Source organism: Mytilus edulis, chromosome 6 (assembly GCF_963676685.1).
Source record: "Mytilus edulis chromosome 6, xbMytEdul2.2, whole genome shotgun sequence".
NCBI lineage: Eukaryota > Metazoa > Mollusca > Bivalvia > Mytilida > Mytilidae > Mytilus > Mytilus edulis.
This window is the reverse complement of record NC_092349.1, coordinates 36,094,735-36,119,066: the sequence shown is the minus strand read 5'-3', so window position 1 is coordinate 36,119,066 and position 24,332 is coordinate 36,094,735. Positions and strand designations below refer to the sequence as shown.

General features: G+C 32.8%; 1 protein-coding gene across 1 annotated transcript in view; it reads right to left on the bottom strand.

The window, feature by feature from the left end:
• Positions 1 to 21,585, bottom strand: part of LOC139527593 (uncharacterized) — a gene marked incomplete at its 3' end in the record, with an annotated part of 49,210 nt that extends 27,625 nt beyond the window's left edge. Inside the window, 2 exon segments of the mRNA XM_071323123.1 lie at positions 15,737 to 15,919; positions 21,465 to 21,585. Of these exon segments, the coding sequence (XP_071179224.1) occupies positions 15,737 to 15,907 (171 nt within the window).
• Positions 21,586 to 24,332: the final 2,747 nt, after the last annotated feature.

Genomic DNA, 24,332 nt, shown 5'->3' with positions numbered 1-24,332 from the left:
GTTTGATTTCATTCTATTCAGTGGTTTTTTAGAAGAAGACTTTTGTATGCATTTCCCATAGGGTCCTATGTTAAACCAAGTCCCCCCACTTGCGGCCGTCTTGGATGTTGCAATGACAACAAAGTAACAACACTTGGCCAGCATCTCATTAGGAACATTAATGCTATGTTTGGTTTCATTCCATTCAGTGGTTCACTAAAAGAAGACATTTGTATGTATTTCCGATAAGTCCCCCACTGGCGGCCATCTTGGATGATGGATCGGCTACAAAGTAACAACACTTGGTCAGCATCTCATAAGGAACATTTCTGCTATATTTGGTTTCATTCCTTTCAGTGGTTCTCTATAAGAAGAAACTTGTATGTATTTCCCGTAGGGTCCTATGTAAAACTAAGTCCCAAACTGGCGGCCATCTTGGATGTTGGAATGGCGACAAAGTAACAACACTTGGCCAGTATCTCCTTTGGAACATGCATGCTATGTTTGGTTTCATTCAATTCAGTGGTTCACTAAAAGAAGACATTTGTATGTATTTCCCGTAGGGTCCTATGTTAAACTAAGTCCCCCGCTGGCGGCCATCTTGGATGATGGATCGGCTACAAAGTAACAACACTTGGTCAGCACCTCATAAGGAACATTCATGCTATGCTTTGTTCATTCCATTCAGTGGTTCTCTAAAAGAAGTCATTCGTATGCATTTCCCGTAGGGTCCTATGTTAAACTAAGTCCGCCTGCTGGCGGCCATCTTGGATGTTGGATCGGCTACAAAGTAACAACACTTGGTAAGCACCTCATAAGGAACATTTATGTCATGTTTTGTTTCATCCCATTCAGTGGTCTCTAAAAGAAGTCATTTTTATACATTTTCCATATGGTTCTATGTTAAACTAAGTCCCCTGCTGGTGGCCATCGTGGATAATGGATCGGCTACAAAGTAACAACACTTGGTCAGCACATCATAAGGAACATTCATTTCATGTTTGGTTTCATTCCATTCAATGGTTCTCTAAAAGAAGTCATTGGTATGCATTTCCCGTAGGATCCTATGTTAAACTAAGTCCCCCGCTGACGGCCATCTTGGAAGATGGATCGGTTACAAAGTAACAACACTTGGTCAGCACCTTCTACGGAACAGTCATGCCATGTTTGGTTTCATTCCATTCAGTGGTTCTCTAAAAGAAGTCATATGTATGCATTTCCCATAGGGTCCTATGTTAAACTAAGTCCCCGCTGGCGGCCATCTTGGATGATGGATTGTCTACAAAGTAACAACACTTGGTCAGCACCTCATAAGGAACATTCATGCCATGTTTGGTTTCATTTCATTCAGTGGTTCTCTAGAAGAAGTTCAAAATGTAAAAAGTTAAGGACGGCGACAGATGACGGACGACGGACGCCAAGTGATGAGAAAAGCTCCCTTGGCCCTTCGGACCAGGTGAGCTAAAAATCAGTTGAAAAAGGCTTAACTCATCAGATGGACAAAAATACAAGTGGGCGTGGCCGGGTACTTGTACATCCCGACAACAAAAAGACACTAGGAACAGACCTAACAGCTAGTTCAAAGCCAATAACAGCTAATAAAAAAATCATGCATCTAAGACTTAATTTCAATCCGTACACATCTATCATCCAATGGATTCAGTGTAAAGACGTTATAAACAGTCAGTGAAATAAATGACCTTGTTCAATGCAAAGTTACAGGTATCGACGCATTGTAGATCCATGAATGTGTATATGTATATAACATACTAGTAATATTTAGTTTGCTTTTAATTTACTGTTAACAAAATCAATTCTTATACCAATAAAAACAATATTCAATGATCTTATTACAGTGTTAAATTAGTTACCTTTTAGAATAAGTGTATTTAAAGGAGCGATAAGTTTACAAGGATCATTTCTAAATTTCCGGGCACGGTTAACAACATTTCTGTAAAAATGAGGACGTGCTATTCCGTTTGAAATAAGTTTACAAGTACAACCAAACTTCAAAACCAAATCTTTATATCTATGGAAAAATTTAGTAAAGATTTTAAGTAATTTATGGTAACGATATCCCTGGTTTAATAATTTACCAGTAATACATAGATTGCGTTCGTTAAAATCAAAAACGTCACAACAGACACGGGCAAAGCGAACGAGCTGTGAAAAATAAAGACCGTAAGATGGTGCCAAAGGAACATCACCATCTAAAAAGGGAAAATTAACAATAGGGAACGAAACATCGTCCCTTTTGTCGTATATTTTAGTGTGGAGCTTCCCGTTCAAAACCGAAATATCTAAATCCAGGACAGGACAGTTATTACCTTTTAAATTTGATTTATTCAAAGTAAGTTCCTTGGGGTAAATTTCAGCAGTATATTGAGAAAATTCTTGATTATTTAACGAACAAATATCATCAATATAACGATAAGTATTGTTGAATTTATCAATTAAATGTTATTTCGACGGGTCTTTACTGAGTTTAGTCATAAACTGTGATTCGTAACAGTACAAAAACAAGTCTGCTATTAAAGGAGCACAATTAGTGCCCATAAGAATACCTACAACCTGTCAATAAACATTGTTGCTGAAACGTACATAAATATCATCAAGGAGAAAATTAACAGCTTCAATCATCTTATCACACCTCCAATAAGTGTATCTAGAATATTTACCTTTCTCATTAGAGAAGAAGGCTTTAAATGAGTTGCAGCAAATATATTCGTATTCAGCTTTACCAAACGACCATTTAATAAGATAGTGCGGAAGTGTAGTGTAAAGAGTAGAAAAATCAAAACTGTCAACAGAATCAAAAGGATCATCAAAAGCACATAGTTTATCTAAAACATCCAAAGATTTTTTTACACTCCAAAATAGTTTATACCACTATGTTCATATATTTCATTACAATATTTTATGATAAGCTCTTTAATAGTAGTTAATGAACTTGTTAAAAGCACTGAAAGATTAGTTGTAGAAGACTTACAAGAGGCCGTGATGAAACGATATTTAAATTTTTTTTGTGTAGTTTAGGTAGCCAATTCATAGTAGGGACCTTCAAATGTTCAGAAGAAGCCTTAAGCTTTGATGTGGTTGTGATATGTTTGTTCACTATGACTCTCTACGGAGCTGAAAAACTTGAATGTAGATAAATTTAAGATTTCATCCTTAAGAACGTCCGTGTAGTATTTACGGCATACCACCACCACATTGTTGGCTGCTTTGTCGGCCAGTATAAACACAAACCGCTTTGAAAGTTCTTGAAGTTTATTTCTTATTCTGGAAATAGGTGTATTATGTACTCTATTATTTACTTTTAAATTATTCTCAAAATGTGATATTCTATTATCTACCACATTCATACATTTTTATTTAAATAAGAATCAAGAGCTTTTTCCCGTTTACACCACTTTTTACAAAACGAGGAAAGAGCATCTTTGGTGACTTGACGACACTCTTTCCAATCTATTTTAGATGGAGGACGATATTTTGGTCCTTTTTTCAAGAAGTTGACAACCTCTCTGTCCTGGACGATATTGAGGTCCCTTGTAATAACATGGCAATAGGGAACATATCTAAACTTCGACGATTCACAGTTGCAAGTTAAGGAAGTACTATTATCTATATTCACGTCTGATATAACCGACGTATAATTAAAAATTAAACTTCTGCTGGTTTGTTTGTATGTGTATGAAATTATAGGTGGCTTTATGTTATCAAAATAGGGAGGTATAAAGTTTTGAACGGTAGAATCATTAAATATACTAGATAAGTTGATAAAATCAATACCTCTGCTAATATATTTAATTTTTCGAAAATGACGTTTATGATCTTCAGGTTTGTCGATACGCGGGAAAAGTCTATGGTGGCAAAAAGCTGTAATGATACGCGAATATTCATACAGTGGGCTGAAGAAAGAGATGGTGTCACACTCTTTGAAAATATCGTGTAATTTACTAATGGGTATCCCAGTTTACATAATATTTGATGCCTACCATTGTTTTTAAATATAGATAGGAGATTACCAAGTGTATAATTTATACGATGTTTAATTCGTTGATTTCGATTAATACGTTTCCCATGAGACCTATTATTTCGTTATCTTTTATCAATAATATTCATGATATCAATAAAAGAAGTAGTAGATATTTCCTTGTCTAAGTATATAGTCATTTAGACAAAGTGGATGAGCTGTTTGAAGTCGTTTAATCCAAGACAGTTCGATAATTTTACGGGAATCTTCAAATTGTTTATGCGATTGCCCTTGTTGTTTCTGGACCGTTTCGAGCGGTTCAAATCTAATGAAAATATTGTGGTTGTGTTTCCCTAAATGATGATAAATTATACTTTTGAATTTCATAGGTTTTCGGAAGCGGTATAGATGTTCCTTTGCTCGTTTAAAAACTCCCGTCCTGTTTGTCCTACATATTGTATACCACACTTTGGCTTTGTTCATGTAACCAGATAAATGAGGCTTTGGGTTTTTCATGTAATGTCGCAGGAAAGGGAAAGCGAAAATGCTCTCCCGTTCACTGTTGACCTTACGGTATTATCAGAAGATAATCTAGAACAGGTTTGTAATTTTCTCGCATTGCACGGAAATATTTGTGGATATCCACGTGCATTTTTTATTAAATAATCTGGCTGCAGCAGCATTGCCACCTCTAACACAATTATAAAAAGTGCTAAATTTAGGTGGGGAATTTCGATTACATATTCATTATATATTCTATATTCTCTGCACCCTATTTATATAGATATGGTAACCAGCGGTTCACTCGATAAACCACGATCCTAGCCGGACACTATACCTACCGTGAATATCCACTTTCAATTGTTTAAAGACATACAGTTACGTGTAGACTATGCATTACATATGGACGGGCAGAAATATTTAACGCGGTGACAACGTGGCGTTAAAATGAAATGCACGCGAGTGAACACCGCGTTAAAGGACCGGTTCACATCATAATATGTCAAAGTGTTTTGTATAGACATCGGATATTTTGTCTTCAGATCAATAAATCATGCGTACCTAATAGGGGAAAGTTCTGTTACACAGAGCAGGCAGTTATCACATGTATTCTATAGAAAGGTTAATCGAGGCAGTTTAAAAAAAAAACCCGCGTCCAATTGAATTTGAATTGAACTTATGTATATCATCTAGCTATTTCAGAATAAATAGCAGAGAGGATAAAGTCAGTTCTAATAAACTAAGTAGTTCTAACAAAACAAGCTTTATTCCTGGAATATTTATTGAAGATAATTGTAGGCTTGTATACGATATTTCCATTTCATGGAGGAAAATGACATTTCTGGCATATCACTCTTAATTGATTTTGGTCATTTTTATTTGAAAAACTTTAATGTTTTAATTTTAATCATTATGAATTGGGTGGATACACCTTATAATACTAGTAATATTTCTTCAACAGTCACTCAAAATTGTCAGATATTTTTCGTGTGAAATGAGGCTATCGACAAAGAGACAATTTATCTCTATACCTTTCTTTGCTATGTGCAGAAATACTGGGCGTTCTAGTCAGAAATAGTAATGAAATAAACAGTATTACGATAGATGATACCGATTTGACTTTTCTACTCTTTACACAAGTATTCCACATTCCAAACTAAAAGACAAATTGAAAGAGTTGGTATTACTTTGCTTCATAAAAAAGAATGACCAACGTAGATACAAGTATCTTGTCTTAGGGAGGGATAAATCCTACTTTGTAAAGAATCCCTCTGATTCAAACAAAAAATTCTCTGAAACTGATATTATCAAGATGCTAGATTTCTTGATTGACAACATATTTGTTACGTTCGGAGGACGTGTTTTTCAACAGACTGTCGGCATTCCAATGGGAACAAACTGTGCCCCTCTACTTGCCGACTTGTTTCTTTATTATTATGAGGCTGACTTCATGCAAAAACTTCTTAGGAAGAAAGATAAAAAGTTAGCTATATCCTTTAACTCGACTTTCCGCTATATAGATGATATTCTTTCACTAAACAATTCAAAATTTGGTGACTATGTGGAACGCATCTATCCCATCGAACTAGAGATAAAGGATACTACAGATACAGTTAAGTCGGCTTCATATCTTGACTTACATCTAGAAATTGACAATGAGGGTCGGTTGAAAACAAAACTTTATGACAAAAGAGATGATTTCAGCTTTCCAATTGTGAACTTTCCATTTCTAAGTAGCAACAGTCCAGCAGCACCTGCATACGAGGTATATATCTCCCAATTGATACGATATTCCCGTGCTTGCATTTCCTATCATGATTTTCTTAAGGAAGCTATTAAACCAAGAGTTCCAAATGGTGAAGTTAAAATCATCCCTTCGTAAATTTTACGGACGCCATCACGAGTTGGTTGACCGTTATGGAATAACCGTTTCACAAATGATATCGGATATGTTCCTCACGTCATAACTACAATCCCCTTCCCTTTCATGAATGTGACCTACCGAATTAGACTATTTACCGGATTTGTAATCACATAAGCAACACGACGGGTGCCACATGTGGAGCAGGATCTGTTTACCCTTCCGGAGCACCTGAGATCACCCTTAGTTTTTGATGGGGTTCGTGTTGTTTATTCTTTAGTTTTATATGTTGTGTCATGTTTACTATTGTTTTTCTGTTTGTCTTTTTCATTTTTAGCCATGGCGTTGTCAGTTTGTTTTAGATTTATGAGTTTGACTATCCCTTTGGTATCTTTCGTCCCTCTTTTTGTATCAATTTGCAGATGATACATCTATTATATAAGATGGATCTCCTTCCTCTTTAGATGCATCCTTCCATATCTTTCAATTATATGTCGAGATATCAAGACTGTGAAACTTAACTTAGACAAATGATAGATAAAACAAATGTTATATGGATAGGAAGTAAAACACATAGTCAAGAAAAAATATGTGTCAAGTGGGGATTGGAATTGGGTTTAAAAACCTTCAAAATATTGCGAATTACTTTTTGTGTTGATTTGAGAAGAATGTTAAATCTAAATTATGATCCTCGAATTCCAGAAATAGAAAGTATAATACAAAAATGGTTAAAACCGTCGAGTACCCCATTTAGTAAAATAACCATGATTATAAATCCTTTAATTATATCAAAATTGAATTATCGGTTCCAATCCATCCAAGTCCAGATGAAAATGTACTACGTCAGCTCAATAGTAAAATTATGTGTTCAGTTTGGATGGTAAACCTGACAAGATAAATTGAGAGTTTTCATGTCAAGACAAGAAACCTGCAGAGGGGTTTAAAAAATGATTAATTTGGGGAGTTTTATACCAGGGCAAAAATTGTGTAATGCAATTCAAAGTGGATCAAATTATTTACTGCTACACAAAATATGAATTTTACACAGATGTCTTATTTTAGAATAAATAATAAAATAGATAACGTTATTTGGAATTTTTTTTTTTTTGCCTGGATAAAAATGTTAAGACTCCGATATCCTTCTTATTTTGAAGAAAATTATATCTTCATCTCTATGGAATAATGAGAACATTCAAATAGATAATGTATGTGCTTATTATAGAAGTTGGACACAAAATGGGGTATGGACTGTGAATGACCTTCTAGATGATCAATGCAATATATTGTCCTATCAAAATTTTGAACGGCTATTTTTACTTTTAAACCCATACTTTTTGTAATTCTATGGTATTAAAACAGCATTAAAAATTATTACAATCTATTGAAGTCAACTCCGAAAGGTTCAAAAGCCATGCACATTATTTTAAACCTAGGTACAATACCAGGGCCCGTATGCATAAAGCTACTTAAGTTAAGATTTTCCTTAGTAAACACTTAAGTTAAGGAAACTCCGCCCTTTTTATCTAAGTGGTATGCATAAAAAATATTAAACTAAGTATTTCCTAGTAAGTAAAATCTTAGTTGTTTTAAGTCACGCCCACAAAACTTAAGTGGTATGCATAAAACTCCTTATACTAAGAAAACGCCTAAGATAACACTTAAGTCTAAGGTACCTATAGAGCTTCCTTAAGTTTTCAAACATAGTTTAAAATCAATCGAAAGTATGCGTTTTTTGCAGAACATTGTTAGGTTACCTACAATTAAATTGATTAATAACTATATTAGTAATAAAATACTAATTATTCGTTTATTTATTGCTAAATATTAACGATCATCGTAATTTTCTTCAACTCACGTATAATCAACAAATAAAGAGATAACAGTGGGTAATTTCCCATATCTCGTGTGTATACCGAAAAGTACTCAGTTTTTATACTCATGTTATCCATGGTTCTATTTTTCTTTTGTTTACTCTGTACATTGTACGTGCACGTTTTTTAGATTTTAAAAATACACTGCGCGTGTATCATTTGTAACTGTTCAAACAAAATTAAGGAATGAAGAGAGTGCACGCAAAAAAACATTTTTTATATCATGTGTGTGTGTGGGTTTGTTTTTTTTTTTTGGGGGGGGGATGAGGGGTCATTTGAATTTTCAATTTAGTTTTATTTTAAAGATGTAGGGCATACCCTGAAAGATTTTCACTTACAGGGACAAAATCGAAAAGTTTTAAGACCTACCAAGAGGTGGATTTCTTTCATACATAGGGGAGAGGTGGACATGGACCTCCATTTTGTTGAAACAATAAATTGATTGTTTATGGAATCACTGTTACAGAAGTCAAAAGTCCCCACTGCTACACCTCATGGAGTTCGAAGTTTATATAAGATCATATAAGATATTTGTGATACCTTACTCGTATCAATTTTTTTTTATATTTCATTATATATTCAATGATATAATATTGCGGAATTTGAAAATATTGCTAAGTACGTTAAAAGATGTCGAGAATATACTTACGGTCATAATTTGTGTCAGTAAAGATTGTAGGACTTTTGAAAAATGTCCTTGTTTGTATATGGATTCCTGGAAAAAATGTCTACCCTCCCCCTTTTTTTGTTGTAAAATGGAAGTGATAAAAATTTGAATTTCACATCAAAATAGATTTTTTATCAAACCATAAGCAAATGTAAACAAGGAGTCTGGAAAGGGAGATGTTAGCGCATAATAAGCTGAACTATAGTTAGTGAACATTTTATTGAAACAAAATGTTTTGTAAAATGATTTGCTTACAATGTTACCCTTAGTCTTGTGCTACGCCACTAAATCCTTGATCATGTTTTGTTAGAGTTCAAAACATATTGTTGTATCCAAAAAATATTACACCCATTAAAAGATGATTAAAAAGATTATTCATTTGGGTTACTGAAATATTTTTCTTCCATTGCTCATCCGTAAAAACATCAACCTTAAAAAGCGTTGTCTTATATGCGCCTGTTGTTCATCGTTTATACTATGTTTATACGTTCTTTTGAATTGTTTTACATACCAATATCAATTTAACCCCAGCTCTTTAAAATAAAAGCATGCATTGATCAATAAACTTAGATAATCATAACAAACTTTTACGCGGATGAGTACATGTGATGAGCTAGTATCATACGGTAATTAGAGAAAGGTTTCGATTTAAGTATTCCTTAGTTAAGTGAAGACTTAAGTAAGTTTATGCATACCGCTTAAGAATTTTACTTAACTAAGGAAATTCTTAGTGAAATCTAAGTTTAAGGAATACTTAAGTTAAGATGTTTTATGCATACGGCCCCAGTTGTAGTTGCAGCTGAGCGAAAATGGGAGAGTTAAGATTGGAAAAATAATACATAAGTGTGTCACTCGGATTCAAACAAAAAATTCTATGAAGGTTGCACTTTGTAAATACAGCTTGTTTCTCAAACCACGCCTCTTTTGGGGAGATTTAGAATATTCATAGAAAATTATTTTTGTTTACATACTGGTTCCCAGTTATGCTCTCTGTGTTCAATCTCATATAGACATAACTTGGGAATGATACCAGTAAAAATACATGTGCATATTTTTTACATTAAAATCTGTGGTAACCCTTCATTCGAGGTAGGGGTAGTTAAGAAAATTAGTGTAAGTTTAAACTTATATAATTATATATAGATTGATGATAAAATTGATGTTGATAATTAAAAAGAAGTTTCTTGAAGCACATACCGTTGCTTGTAGGGACACTTTTGTAGTTTAAGTATCCAAAACAGTAAACACTGTATGCATCGGTGTCTACGAATTTCAAGAAAAAAGGAAACCTATCATGAGAAAAAATCTCTTCACAGCAGAAAACATAGTATTGCACACCAAGTGCACCGCGTGATGTCAGAGAAGATATTGGTGATATCGACTAGACTGAAATAAATATATTCAGATATGATCGATTTTAAATGCACAGAGGACATTAAACGGGGTTTTTACATTTTACTTTTCGACCAAGCTTTGTGGTTATTTTTTTTAAATGGCAAAATCCTACGTATTTTCAATAGAATTTCCACCACGTGACTTCTGTCCCTTTAGTTAAGTTTTATTACATGCAGGGAATCCAAGTCTTTTCCTATCTAGTATCTAAAGCTAACTTGTTTTTATTCAAACCACCATTGACGGATATTTAAAAAAAACATCAGTTATATAATTCTAAGGAAAAAAGCATTTGTTACATTTTACTATGAACAATTTTTACGAGCTGTGAAGGTTGAAATCATCATGTTTTTTTTAATAATATGACTGAATACTCAATTTAGCTATTGAGATTACATGTAATTTCGTTAAAAAAAATGGACATGCGAGGCGTTCCTAAGGAAAGTTAATCACAACAAAGTCTCTTCTTGTATGTTTATTTCAATTTTGAAATTTGCTTTTTTATCAACGAATTTTCGTTATTTTATACAACATTTTTCAACAGGCCACCTTTTCTGTTGTTAGACATCCTTGTACTCGATCAAGGAAAGTACTCTTAAATTTGATAATACTGTACGGAATACGACATGACTTTTTTGTGTGTTTAAATTGCCATTTTATAATAGTGATAAGTGATATTCGGTACTCATAATTATATTTTATCGTAGTAATTATTTTATATTATATGCTCATTGTGTGATAGAGATTTTACTTGTATCACGGTAGGTATAGTGTCCGGTTGGAATTTTGTTTTTTCGAGTGATTCTATACCCATTTTTCCGAGTGTAAGTCGGGCTTTTTCAAGTGCGATGACATGTGATAAGGTCAATTACTTGTTATTTCATTGTTATAATAGTTTTTTACATAACTAACTATCTCATTTTGAATACTATTCATGTTAAGAACATGAAAGACGCACAAGTTCCTTGTATTAGACAAGAAATTCAGTTTTAAATATTGTCTGGATTTTTTCGAGAGTCACAGTGAAACTGTTCGGGTTTGTCAACAGATTGTCTGAGTATTTTTAATGGAAATTTGAATAATTAAAAAGGTATTCTTGACATTAAAAAATGACAGTTTCTAGTTTATGACTGTAAGTAAGTGACGCAAAATCTCTTATATACCCAATAAATCATAAAAACATATAAAGTAGTTATACACGGAGGGATAAGAAACCCCGAAGGACGGAGGCCGGAGGTTTTAACATCAAGACTCTCCGTACCCCGAAGTGTAGTACTTTTTACACCAGATGCTAAACCCTTTATTTGTTTATATTGAATATTTAGTGAAAAAGAATAGGTAGCATTTTTATTGACAGCATCAAATCATGATAAATAAGATTTGTTTTTAAAATAAAACCATACTAGTAACCTCACTATGACATCTTCATTCAAAATTTAACAAGTGTTATTTCAGTCTAGATGTTACAAAAGTCAAAATTGACGTTTTGCATATTGCCGTACATCCATGTGCTTATATGGATCAACAGGTCAAGGTTGAATCGTGAATTCTTATTACCAAAAACAATACATCATACTCATAGTATGCAGTTGTCAATATGGACAGTCGACATTTTGAGTCATTCGTGGGATTTGGCAGAAGAGACTGAAGATAACGTATTATTAATTAAATACACTGTTATTGGACTTAAAATGATGCAAACTGCCTATGCAATATAAAGGTGTCAACTCGGCCAATACAGAATAACACGGCAAATATAGATTTTTTTCTGTATTGGCCGAGTTCTGATCCGGCCAATACAAGATTTCGGAACGTCTCTAGTTTTTAAATCGAAAGTCACGATAAACACAAACTGATAGTAAACAGTTGTTTGGAAGACGCAGTTTTCATTTATTAACCATAGACATGCTGAAACGTTCAGTATGGCATATATTTTAGGCTAAAGACGGTCACATTCATTTATAAAACATTTTGAAAGCAGACGATGGAATTATTTCATGTTTGAGGAACGAGTAGATTATCACAAAGTTAATTTCTTGTCGACCTCATAATTTCACGATGGTACAAATCGATTTACTGTTTACTTTCGCTTCTCGTGTTTTGTAAACTGTCATGTATAATGCTATTTTTAAACCCGAACCAGGCATATGCGTTCTGTAATTGTGCAAATCTTCGTTCTTTGGCCAGTTGGCTTATGGATAGTTTTATCATTATCAAATCCTACTTCATTCTTTTTAAATATATTCAATTTGTTTCTCGTTACACATGCAATGGTAGTACCTTTCCAATTGCTATTTATGTGTTGCGTCTAAATTTAAGTTGTAACACTTTATAGTGACTGAAAAAGGTAGAAAAATCGTCATATGAGAAAATGATGAAGACACATAGAAACTGCACCAGATCACTGGATATTGCATCTTATAAAAAGAAACTGAGATTTGGATAGTTCCTCTTCAAGGTAAAACAGTTTATCTCTTGTGAAATGAAATAAGAAAAAATATTGTAACACTGTAGTTAATTAATAAAGATACTATTACGTGTATTTCTGTATTGGCCTTGTTATTGGTCCTCGGCCAGCTGTATTGGCCTTTGGCTTCACTTCAGGCCAATACAGCCAGCCTCGGACCAATAAAAAGGCCAATACAATAAGACTCACTTAATAATATCATAATATTTATAACCCAAGGTACTTACATGTATCATTTTAATATAGGTAATCATACATGCATTTTACATGTTATGGTTTTATACCCCCCTCTTGTCAACATTTAACAAACACACTGAGTCATATGTGCGTTTGGATTAGAAATTTTACGATCAATGTTTTCGAATGGAATAAATATGACTAAAACCCTTTTTTTTTTTTTTTATCTCGGGTTGGCTATCCCTTTTAAAAATGACTGGATCCGTCCATTGGAGCCATCATTAGTCTTCAACAAGCAAAAAATTTCTGTACTAAAAATGTACCACAACTCGGCAGTGTTAAATAACACAAATTACTGGATCCTTAATAAAACGGTTTTTAAATAAGTACAGGGGACTCATAATCGTTTTAACTTCATTTCATGTTACTTTTGTTTTTACAGTTGATATTATTTTTTGTGGTGAACCCCGAAGTTTTATAAAAAGGAGTAAGAAACCTACACGACAGCAGTGAGGAATCAGAAAAATGCTATGTAATAAAACATGTTCTACCAAAGGAGGCTAGATTGCCCCTGCCCAAGGACAGACAAATCCATGAATAAAAAATAAAAACAAAACCACACACACGCTTAACCCGCCCCATTTCTATTTCCACGGACAACACATTTGAATTTAATTGTATGCATAATTAACAATGAAATGAATAGTTCATCAGCAATTCATACTATCTGTATGTAAGTCTCAATCCAAATTATGTATGCTTAAGTCTTTAATTTGAACCTTTGTTTATTGTTTATAAACGTATATACACTGACGCATTTTAGGCTTTAGGAAATTTATATAATGACTCGAAAAAAAAACCCGGCCGCACTCTTAAAAGCCCAGGCTGCTCTCGAAAAAAACCCGAACATAGAGAAATACATTTAATGTCAAAATGTCGTTTTCAATGCAATAACAAAATTTTTATAAAGTGTCTGTATTTCTAAGGATATATAGATCAGAAATAGTGAATTGAATGTAATATATTTTTTTATGGTTTCAAAACAATTCTTCACAACTGGATGTGTCAAGTGTTACTACTTTCCGGTAAAGCGCCCATCGGTCGAGTAAAAACTGAAACAATATCAGTTATATCCTACCGTTAAGTAGTACAAATCGAGAGAGTTTATTTAAAAAGAAATTGAACAAATACTTTAAACATCATTTTTTTTGGCGTCGTTATCTTAGCGTTATTTTCGATATAAAAAATGCTGAAATCTTTGAAATAATTCAGAAAATACAGAGTTTATTATTTTTAATAAATCATGTAATGTAATGTGATTTTTTTTTGTGAGTTGAAAATAAGGACACTCAGTCATGTCTGCATTAATACACAAAAAGCTCTTCTTTATTTTTATTTTTTTTAACACAAATTAGGTGATACATCTTCCTGTGAACTGTTACCTTGTGAAGTTATAAATACGCTTTAAACAAATCAGCTCAGTATGTCGTTCTTGTTCAAAGCAGGGAAACATTAATATCGTATTAACTTGCTTTTCACCCGAATATGCATATAACTCGCCGCTGAATGTTAAACATCCGTCTCCTCCCTTTCCTCATTACCAATGCAGTAATACTATGTTCATTAGTCATAACATTGATGTTACGTATAATCCGTTTATTCTTTGCTTTGAATAGTTTAAATCACTGCGAATTTATTTTCGCTTTTCGCGTGCAAACTTTATAAGCCTTGTAGTTTTTGATTAGTTATATACAAGTAAGAGGTTGAGCTAGCGATACAACCATGTTAAATCAACATTTTTTTACACAAGAAAATACCTGTACCAAATCAGGAAAATGACAGTTGTTTTTCATTCGTTTGATGTGTTTCAGCTTTTGATTTTGCCGTTTGCTTAGACACATTTCGTTCAGAATTTTCCTCTGAGCTCTGTATTTTTGTTTTTTTCCTTTTTCTTTTTTTGAAATGCAAATAAACATTTTTTCTTCTTTACTTTATCAGTTTCTAGATTTCTCTTAATGTCTTTAAATGAAATGGTATTGTCTCTGTTTATAACTGAATGCTCAGCTTCTCAGTATTATCAAATCATATTACAAACCAAATATGCCCAAACATACATAACTTTTCTTCTGCCTATTATCCCAGTTATCAAAAGAAATGAGAATAATTAACCTTTCTGTTTTTGGTTTCTATCAGATATTAATCAAAATTGATGAATGGTATCATGTGTGCAGTTCAGTGACAAATTCAAGTCGGGAGGGGTGGGGTGGGATGAAAAGGGGGAGGGGCGGCTACGGTGTTAGGTTCGTCATACATATGTCGTTGATATAGACAGAAAGATGTATCATGTCAGACCTATGATATAACACAAAATTGTCATACTACAATAATTTATACTACCATTGCCTTTTACAAAAAACATCGGACAAGCGTCAACTTTATATGCATCATTGTATAATGCATACGAAGTAGCCGTGTGAGGTTTGAGTGAATATTATTACAGAAAAATACGTTAATTATAAAACGTCGATTAAATAACATTTTTGATAACTTTTCAAAAAAGGGGATAACATCAAGGGAGAAAATATGGTTAATTTGGTGAAACGAAAGAAGCAAAAATACAAACAGCAGTTTAAAGAGTACCAACAGGAAAAACGAACATTATTATTATCTCCCAATGGAAACCCCTAAAATTACCCCAAGACATACAACACAGACATGAAGATAGAAAATTCAAATTATCAGAAAACGTATGAGGACAAAACATTGTGTTTAGTGACAATACATGTTTGATTTTCAAAAGGCATAGTAAAGTTAAAAAAAATATATAATATAAACTAGGACTCACCAGAAAGTTGTGTACCATGTACTGTTTACGTGCAAACGGTATCCAACGTCTAGGTGTTTTCTCGGTTAGAAGTGTAAAAGGTTTGATGTCCTGGGATTCGGTTATTCCTCTTACTGGAAGTAAACTGGTATCTAGATCTTCTACAATAAGGGAGCTTACAGCAGATAACATTATCAGCTTTTACTAAAATTAAAATGAATGCAATGATTGTATGCCAATAAAGGAAAACATTAAGGGTAAAAGTATTAATCAAGTTCATATTGCAATTGCAAGGCTTTAGCAACATAGCGGTTAATTTCTATTCGGCTTTCGTTTCTTTTTCATGTCTGTTTGGCAAACTGGTTGAAAATATTTAATCAAAACGGCAACAAAACAACAAGCATGTATAGCATGGCATTAGTTGCAATAATTTGATATTCTCATTAAAATGCATTTTTTTTATATTAATTGTTATATTTCTCCATTTAAATGCAATATTTTTCTTATTTGAATGTAATAGTTTTTTTCATTTAAATGCAATATGTTTTATGAAAATGGTATAATTTGTCATTCAATTGCAATAGTTTTAATCAATTCGTATAACTTGTCATTGTAATGCAATATATTTTATTCACTAAGGAATGACTGTAACATTTTTCTGTCTATGAAGAAATAACATCAAAAATGTGATGCACACTGAATAAGCCACGTATATTTTTTATTGGTATTGTAGTTTTCTTTTAATTTATATGCAATAATTGCATTATGGGAAATTCTTTAACGTCATAAGGTCTAATTTTACTTTAAGGTTTGTGATTGGTCCGTAATTATTTGGATTTATCCCCTTTCTTTCTAAACATGAGTGACCAAGAATTAAAAACACGTCAGAATATAGCCCCTCTAACTAAATCTGGCGTTCGTGCAAGTCCTGTACTAGCTGTTAAAATCGTCTGGTCCTAACTATTATTTCTATTGCAAAATATCGATGGTTAAAACGTTCAGACCATCACATTTCAAAAAGTTTCATTGTATATGGATCTATAAGGAAGTATGTCCCAGGTAAGGGTAGGAATGGGATCCCGCTAACATGTTTAACCCCGCTAAATTCTGTATGTATGTCTTGTCCCAAGTCAGGAGCCTGTAATTCAGTGGTTGTCGTTTTGTTGCTGTGTTATACATATTTGTGTTTCGTTAATTTTTTTGGACGTTAATTTGGCCGTTAGTTTTTTTCGTTTGAATTGTATAGCTGACTATGCGGTGCAGGCTTTGCTTATTGTCGAAGGCCGTATGGTGACTTATAGCTATTGACTTCTGTGTAATTTGGTCTCTTGTGGAGAGTTGTCTCATTTGCAATCATACCACATCTTAGTCTTTATATCAACCCTGCCATAATCTTTTTTTGCCTGTCCCATGTCAGTAGCCTGTAATTCATGTCTCGACTCATAATTGATATTTTGTAAATTGATTTGTTATGTATAATTAGGCCGTTAGTTTTTTTGTTTGAATTGTTTACACTTGTCATGTCGGGTCTTCTGTAGACGACTTTACAGTATCAGGTTTTGGTCATTGTTGAAGGCCTTACGATTGTCTATAATTGCGTACATCCACTTCATATTTGAACTCCGGTGGCTAGTTGCCTTATTGGCAATGTATCCCATCTCTTCGTTTTTATTTTATTTACCTGACTTATAAACTCGTATTTTCCTGAACCAGCATGAAAGATTTGTCACTGGGCGTTAAAAATTAGCAACAAACAATAAATCAATTCAAACTTGTGCTAAATAAAAGTAAAATCATTTGATATTTATCTATTTGTAGTGATGGGGGACAGGAGGATTTCATATATGAATATGGTTGCCTAGTAAGAGCTTCATCCTTCATCTATATATTTAAACTGACCACCGCGGAATAGCTCAATAGTGTTGAAAGAAGCGTTAAACACCAGCCAATAAAAATCCCTTCACTAGAATATCAAATAATCGACCCTTAACTGTCATTGTCCGTGTAGTTCTTATATTTATCTAGCTTATCCTCCTACAGGGATGTCCTACTAAGGCTGTCATACCATTAAAACGTTTATAACACAGCTCACATTCTAATTTATCTGCATACATAAATATTAATGTCATTTAGACTTAACGACGCCACGTTTGTTCTGTGCCTCTGCCATCTAAACAACCTATCAAAAAAGAAGAGGTGGAAAAGAGCCAAAATATCTTCCCAATTCAAAAAATAGAAATGGAATTCTTCTGGCTCATTACCGAAGAAAAAAAAAACCGCGCCCCATTAATATGTTTTAAAAACGCCTTGCCCCTAACATTTTCTCCAAAACATTGGCATTGTTAAATATATATATAAATATAATATATCATTATCATCAATATGCTATTGTATTATCATAAGACCTGCTTTATTACATGATATGGGACTAATGACATCTATCTATATAAGTTCAAGCATACAGTAAATTATTAAAATATATGTATCTTGTTTTTATTACCACTTATGATGCTATGTATGAGTTACCATTTATTAGGACATGAATTGGGTTTACATAGAGAGAATAATGTGTAAAAAATAGATAAGGGGCGGGACCAAACCCATAGATAACATAATAAAGAAATAATGAAATATAAAGAATACGTTGATTGTTTTTTGGTTTCCCTATGTCCAGTGATAAATTTTTCACGCATGTTTAGAACAAATACAATAGAGATCAAAGGATAAATAATAAAGTGAAACAGTAAAAACTAAAAGATATAGAATTATAAAAACGATTTTTGATCTGAACCCCCCCCCCCCCTCTTCCTCCCCTCTCACACACACACCATAACCATAACTGCCAATACTCGCATACTAGTATATATACATCTCTATACAAATATCTTTGAACCCCCTTCCCTAGACACCGAGGTTCTGGATCCGCCCCTGTTAAATTTATCTTATTATATACATTTTGTACGGGTCTAGATAATACTGAGCTAAAAGTACAATCATATAATGTGTTGAATACAAATCTTTAGAGATTTGTATCTAATCATATTATATACTGTGTCACACCATACAAACGTTTATAACACAGCTCACATTCTGATATATATATCTGCATTCATAAGTATATTATTGTCATATAGACTAAATGACCCAATGTTTGTTATGTGCCTCTTTCGTCTAAATAACCTCTCAAAAAAGAAGAGGTGGAAGAGAGCCAGAAGATCTTCCCAATGCAAAAAAACAAAAATGGATTTCTTTTGGCTCACTACCGAAGAACAAAAAAGGCGCCCCATTAATATGTTTTAAAAACGTCTTGCCCCTACCTTTTTTCCCAAAACATTGGCATTGTTAAATATATATAGATATAATATATAATTATCATTAAAATGCTATTGTATTTTCATAGGACCTGCTCTATAACATGATATGGGACTAATGGCATCTATCTATATAAGTTAAAGCATACAGTAAATTATTCTCATTATGCTTCTATTGGACTTATCAATACCAAATTTGAACCATCGATAGACCTCATCCTGAACTTTTACCAGATGAACTTGTGTAAGGATTTCATCATCTCCTTTAGAACATTCCCCCTCCTCGTTGTTTTTAAAGTTATCATGACTTTTTTGGACAATAGGCAGATCTCATCATGATGAATTACCATATATGAGGCTGCATAGGATTTCATCATCCTCTTTGAGATTTATATCCCATTAACAATTTCTTTTAATTGCATTTTTCTTAAAAAAAAGTATTAGAGATAGAATCGAATTGAAATCTGCAATATGTACAAGAACAGATGTATAAAAACCAGCATAAAAAAATAATCAACATACAAAAATAATGGGAATTTGTCAAAGAGACAAAAATTTACCCACCCCAAATGTACAGAACAAACCAAGACCACCAATACCTTGCTACCAATACATAATTTCCTAGTTAATTGTTTTTTTGGTTTCTATTTCTTTTTTTTTAAATTAGCATCACTGTACGCAATAAACTGTAAATATTGTAACTTATTGTTTGAAAAATAAACAAATGTGTACCTAACTTAGAAGCTAGTTAAAACCTTGAAAAAAATTCGCAGCATTGTACTTAAATGACATTTTTTAAATGAACAAACTGATCTATTAATGCGTGCACTGAAATGAAAGTAAATCCATAAACAGTACTAATAAAACCGATACACTAAAAAGTACTGAAACATAACTGATTAAATCTGTACTGAAACAGTACCCACAAAATCAGTCCTCAAAAAGTAATGACAAAATCAGTACCTGAAACAGTACTGGAAAAATCGGTACTGAAACAGTACTGACTAAATCAGTACTGAATTCATAGAAAGTATAACATTATAAGTTTTTAGTCTTTCCTAATAGTACTGATATGTACGAGGGTATATGTACCAAAAAACGTGGGTAAATTCTTGGTAGTGTAAGACATCAAAAGGCTTAAGCCATTTTCATTTTGTATTCGAATGCCACTGATGAGCCTTATAAAATAGACTAAACGCGTCCTTGTCGTACCAATTTTTAGGTATCTTTAATTAGAGTTTTTTCATTGATGTTAACGGTGACTGGAATTTTCTCAAAGCCTATTATAGACTTAGTAGATAAACCATATAAATTAATAGTATGTCAATAAATTATTATTTCATATCAATGATACACCATGGCTTTGAGTCGTTTGTCAAGTATTGTATAACATAAGGAGATATTGTGGTATGGTTGATAACGAGACAACGACATGTATCTACCAGAGACCACATGACATTAATGCAAACAACTATTATATGTCAACATACAGTCTTTAACAAATCATCAATGAGCAAAGCCCATACAGCATAGTAAGTATAAAAGGTCCCGATATAATAAAATATAAAACTATTCAAAAAGAAATATACGACATGCAGCATCAAATGACGACCACTGAATGACATGCTCGGACTTGGGACGGACAAATAAAGAATTAGTCGGATTTAAATATGTCTGCGGGCGCCCAACCCTTCCTTACAACGAACAGTAGTACATTTAGTGGTGTTACATCACAACTAGACACTTTTAGTCAATGATGTTAAATATGGAGTATCTACATTTCATACTTGATAAACTTTGTTTGTGTTTGACCTCTCGTTGCATACTATATATGTCATAATAAAAAAAATTACGAAATACTTCCAGTACTAATTCTTCTTAATGATTTTTATGAATACCGCAAATTCAGACTATAAACAAAAATGTTTTGGAGAATTTTAAATCAAAAGATTAGAGTAATTCGACAGAATGAAAAATAGAAGTATTGTCATTATTCTATGAACTGCTTGATAACAGAAATTTCTTTACGAATAAGACTGTGTTTCAAGACCTCAAACCATTTAAAAGTATTGGGTCGTGAGATGCCCATTCTAAATGAAAAAAAAAGAAAACCTCCAAATAACATGTTATATAACCCCGTTTAACCTCATTTCTTATTCATGTCCAATTACAAAAAGTAAAAAAAACATATAACAAATACAGAAATCGTTATTGGAAGACGATAGAAAATACCAAGGCCAAATTAAAGGGCACAAATAACACACAACCGCCATCTAAACTGTACAATAATTAGACATTGATCAAAATGAAGTAAAAAGTGATGTGTAGTGCTTTGGAAAGAATCGCAATGTAATTTTCTAGTCAAACTCTTTCAAATCGTACATTTTAAATAGATCTTATTTATCTCATAATAGTCTAATAGATTAAATCATATTTACCTTCGATCAAAGCGTTAATGGAGTGACTTCAATGTTGTGACTACTGAATGTAGGTGTAGTTACAATTAGTTTTAAAAGAAAACAATAAACGGATCTACGTCAACAGTCGGAAAAGGAAACATTCTAGGTCGCCTTTTTACGCACTTTCATCTCATTGTTGGACATTTGGTGACAGGGTTTTTATATAATAAAATTGCTGCACATATCTTGATATTTATTGGAAGATCTAAAATTGAGACAATCTTGGTACTTAAAAAACTTTTTCTTGTATATCTAATAATTTGATTGATTGGTTGATGAGATTTTCACGCCAAATTCATCCCTTTTAGCTATTTCAGGACGATCAATTGTACTGGTGGGAAACCTGAATGCCTATATTGAACTGACTTTTCAATATTTTATTGTTTATTTTTGTATATATGTTATTTTTGTCACAGATCATGTTTTGATTTATATGGCAATAAAAGTATTTGATTTTGATTTGATATAACGTGTGAGTAACGACCTGTTTACGCGTGGTAACAAATAGTTACGAGTTTGTTGTGAGTATTTAGGAGTCCTTCTGTTCTGCAGCTTTTAAACCTTTCCCCAAATCGTAAAGTATACAATCATATATGTTGGGAAAGTACTCGTTACTATACGTTAAGTGCTCAAAATAACTAGTAACAATACGTAAAGCATCGTAACATGCCTCAAATGAAATCGTTAGAAACACGTAAGCACTACTAATGATACATAAATAATTCGTAAATGCATAGTAAACTAACAGTAATACATCTTAAAATAAAATTGTGACGAAAAACTTCTGAATTCTTGTGAGCAACTTACGAATGGTTGCAGTTTGTTTCGAACGGTTAACAAGCTCTTTATCTAAGATTGTTTGTATTTGTAGAAGTTAAAATCGTTAAACGGTTGTTTACAAACACTCTTGTGTTCCATGAAAGAGTCAACTAACAGTAATACATCTTATATATAGTTCAAAATAAAGTGCAACCATTCGTAAATTGCTCCCAAGAACAGCGTCACTGATGAATCGTATGTTGACAAAACGCGCGTCTGGCGTACTAAATTATAACCCTGGTACCTTTGATAACTATTTATGATACTTACGAATTGTGTCGAGTTATTCACCGAAAAGTAAAGATTTTTGACATGAATAAAACGTTACCTCTGGTTTCATGTCTCCTTAAGAGTTATTTACATATGTTTGCGATTGACTATGTATATATATATATATGTATATACTTACGAGTAAGCCTTAAGTCTTGTAAACAAAATCCGTGTAAGTACGCGTAAAAATGTACAGGGGGCAAATGGCACGCTTAAAATACGTTCATTTTGATTTTATGGAACACAAGAGTGTTTGTAAACACCGTTTAACGATTTAAACTTCAACAAATACAAACAGTCTTACTTAAGGAAGTACACCTCTGAGGAGCCAAACATTTCTATTATCGTGAAAAAAAAATCACAGTTCCATAATGCACCTTCAAAAAAGATAATGTGGACCAATCTGAATAAATTTAACTTAAAATAAAAAAACTATAGGTAGGTGTTAATATAAGAAAGTTTTATCACATTTTGATGTTTTTTTTAGTGTTGTCAAATCGTACACTTTTGCCTAACCGGTTACTCGGACAATCGTTCGACCGATTAACCGGTTAACCGGTATAGTTCAGATTGGGGTTTAAAAGCCTTATCAATAATACCCTACACATAGATATAAGATGTAGTATGAGTGTCAATTTGACAACCTTTCATCCAAGTCATAAATTTACACTTTTAAAATTTAATATTGTCCTTTCGGCATTATACGGTTTGCTTTGAGGATTCCTGGCGAAGTTTGATCTTTAATAATCAGATGCACCGTATCAACTATAGCGTCTGTACCAACTTAAGATTGAAAAATAAAATGAAACTTCTATATCTCGTAGGATTGAATATGTCTTAAACCGATTATTCTTTTCTTTTCTCTTGTTGTCTCCGAACATAATGTGGAGTGTTTCAATTTGAAATGATTAATTATAAAAAAGAAGATGTGGTATGATTGCCAATGAGACAATTTTCCACAAGAGACCAAAATGACACAGAAATTCACAACTATAAGTCACCGTACGACCTGTTTCTTTGCTTTGTTTGCTTGTTTCTTTAAGCATGTTACTTGACTATGTACTATCACGTATTCATTGAGAACATTCACATTGGTTTGCATTTCACAATTTTTTAGTAAGCAATTTGTTTCAAGTAAGACTACGCCTTGCACGACGAAGGTTACACATTTAGATGTAGGTCTACAAAAAATAGATTAAAAACGAACTTATGAAGTAAATCATAAAATTTAATCGCATTACTGATTTAAAGTTACTGTTAAAAAAACATGTAAACTAATTATGTTTCTTTAAGATCCTGCCCCAAGCTGAGAGACAAGTTTTAATTAATTTTATGTTTTTAGGATTAACAATAACAATCAATATACTGGATAATTGATCTGTCTAATTAATTAACACGACGACAATTTTTAAATAAAACATAACTATTTAATGATTTCTATACAAATATATCAAATCTACCAAAATTGAAAAAAGTCCGGTTAACCGGTTAGCGATTTTGGTATTCGGTATTCTGTCGTTCGAACGGTTAACCGGTTAACCGGTTAACCGTTGACAACACTAGTTTTTTTGTGTCAAATTTACCATGCTGCCTTTTTTGTAAATTTGTGATTTTTCTCGTTTTTAAGAGGAAAATGCATATAATTTCAACCTTTTTTGTTATAAATGATTGAACTAATTCATATCCAAGAAATTTAAAAAGTCAAAAATGATATGGGATGTACATGATTCTTGTAAAATCATTTTTTGTATCCCTCAT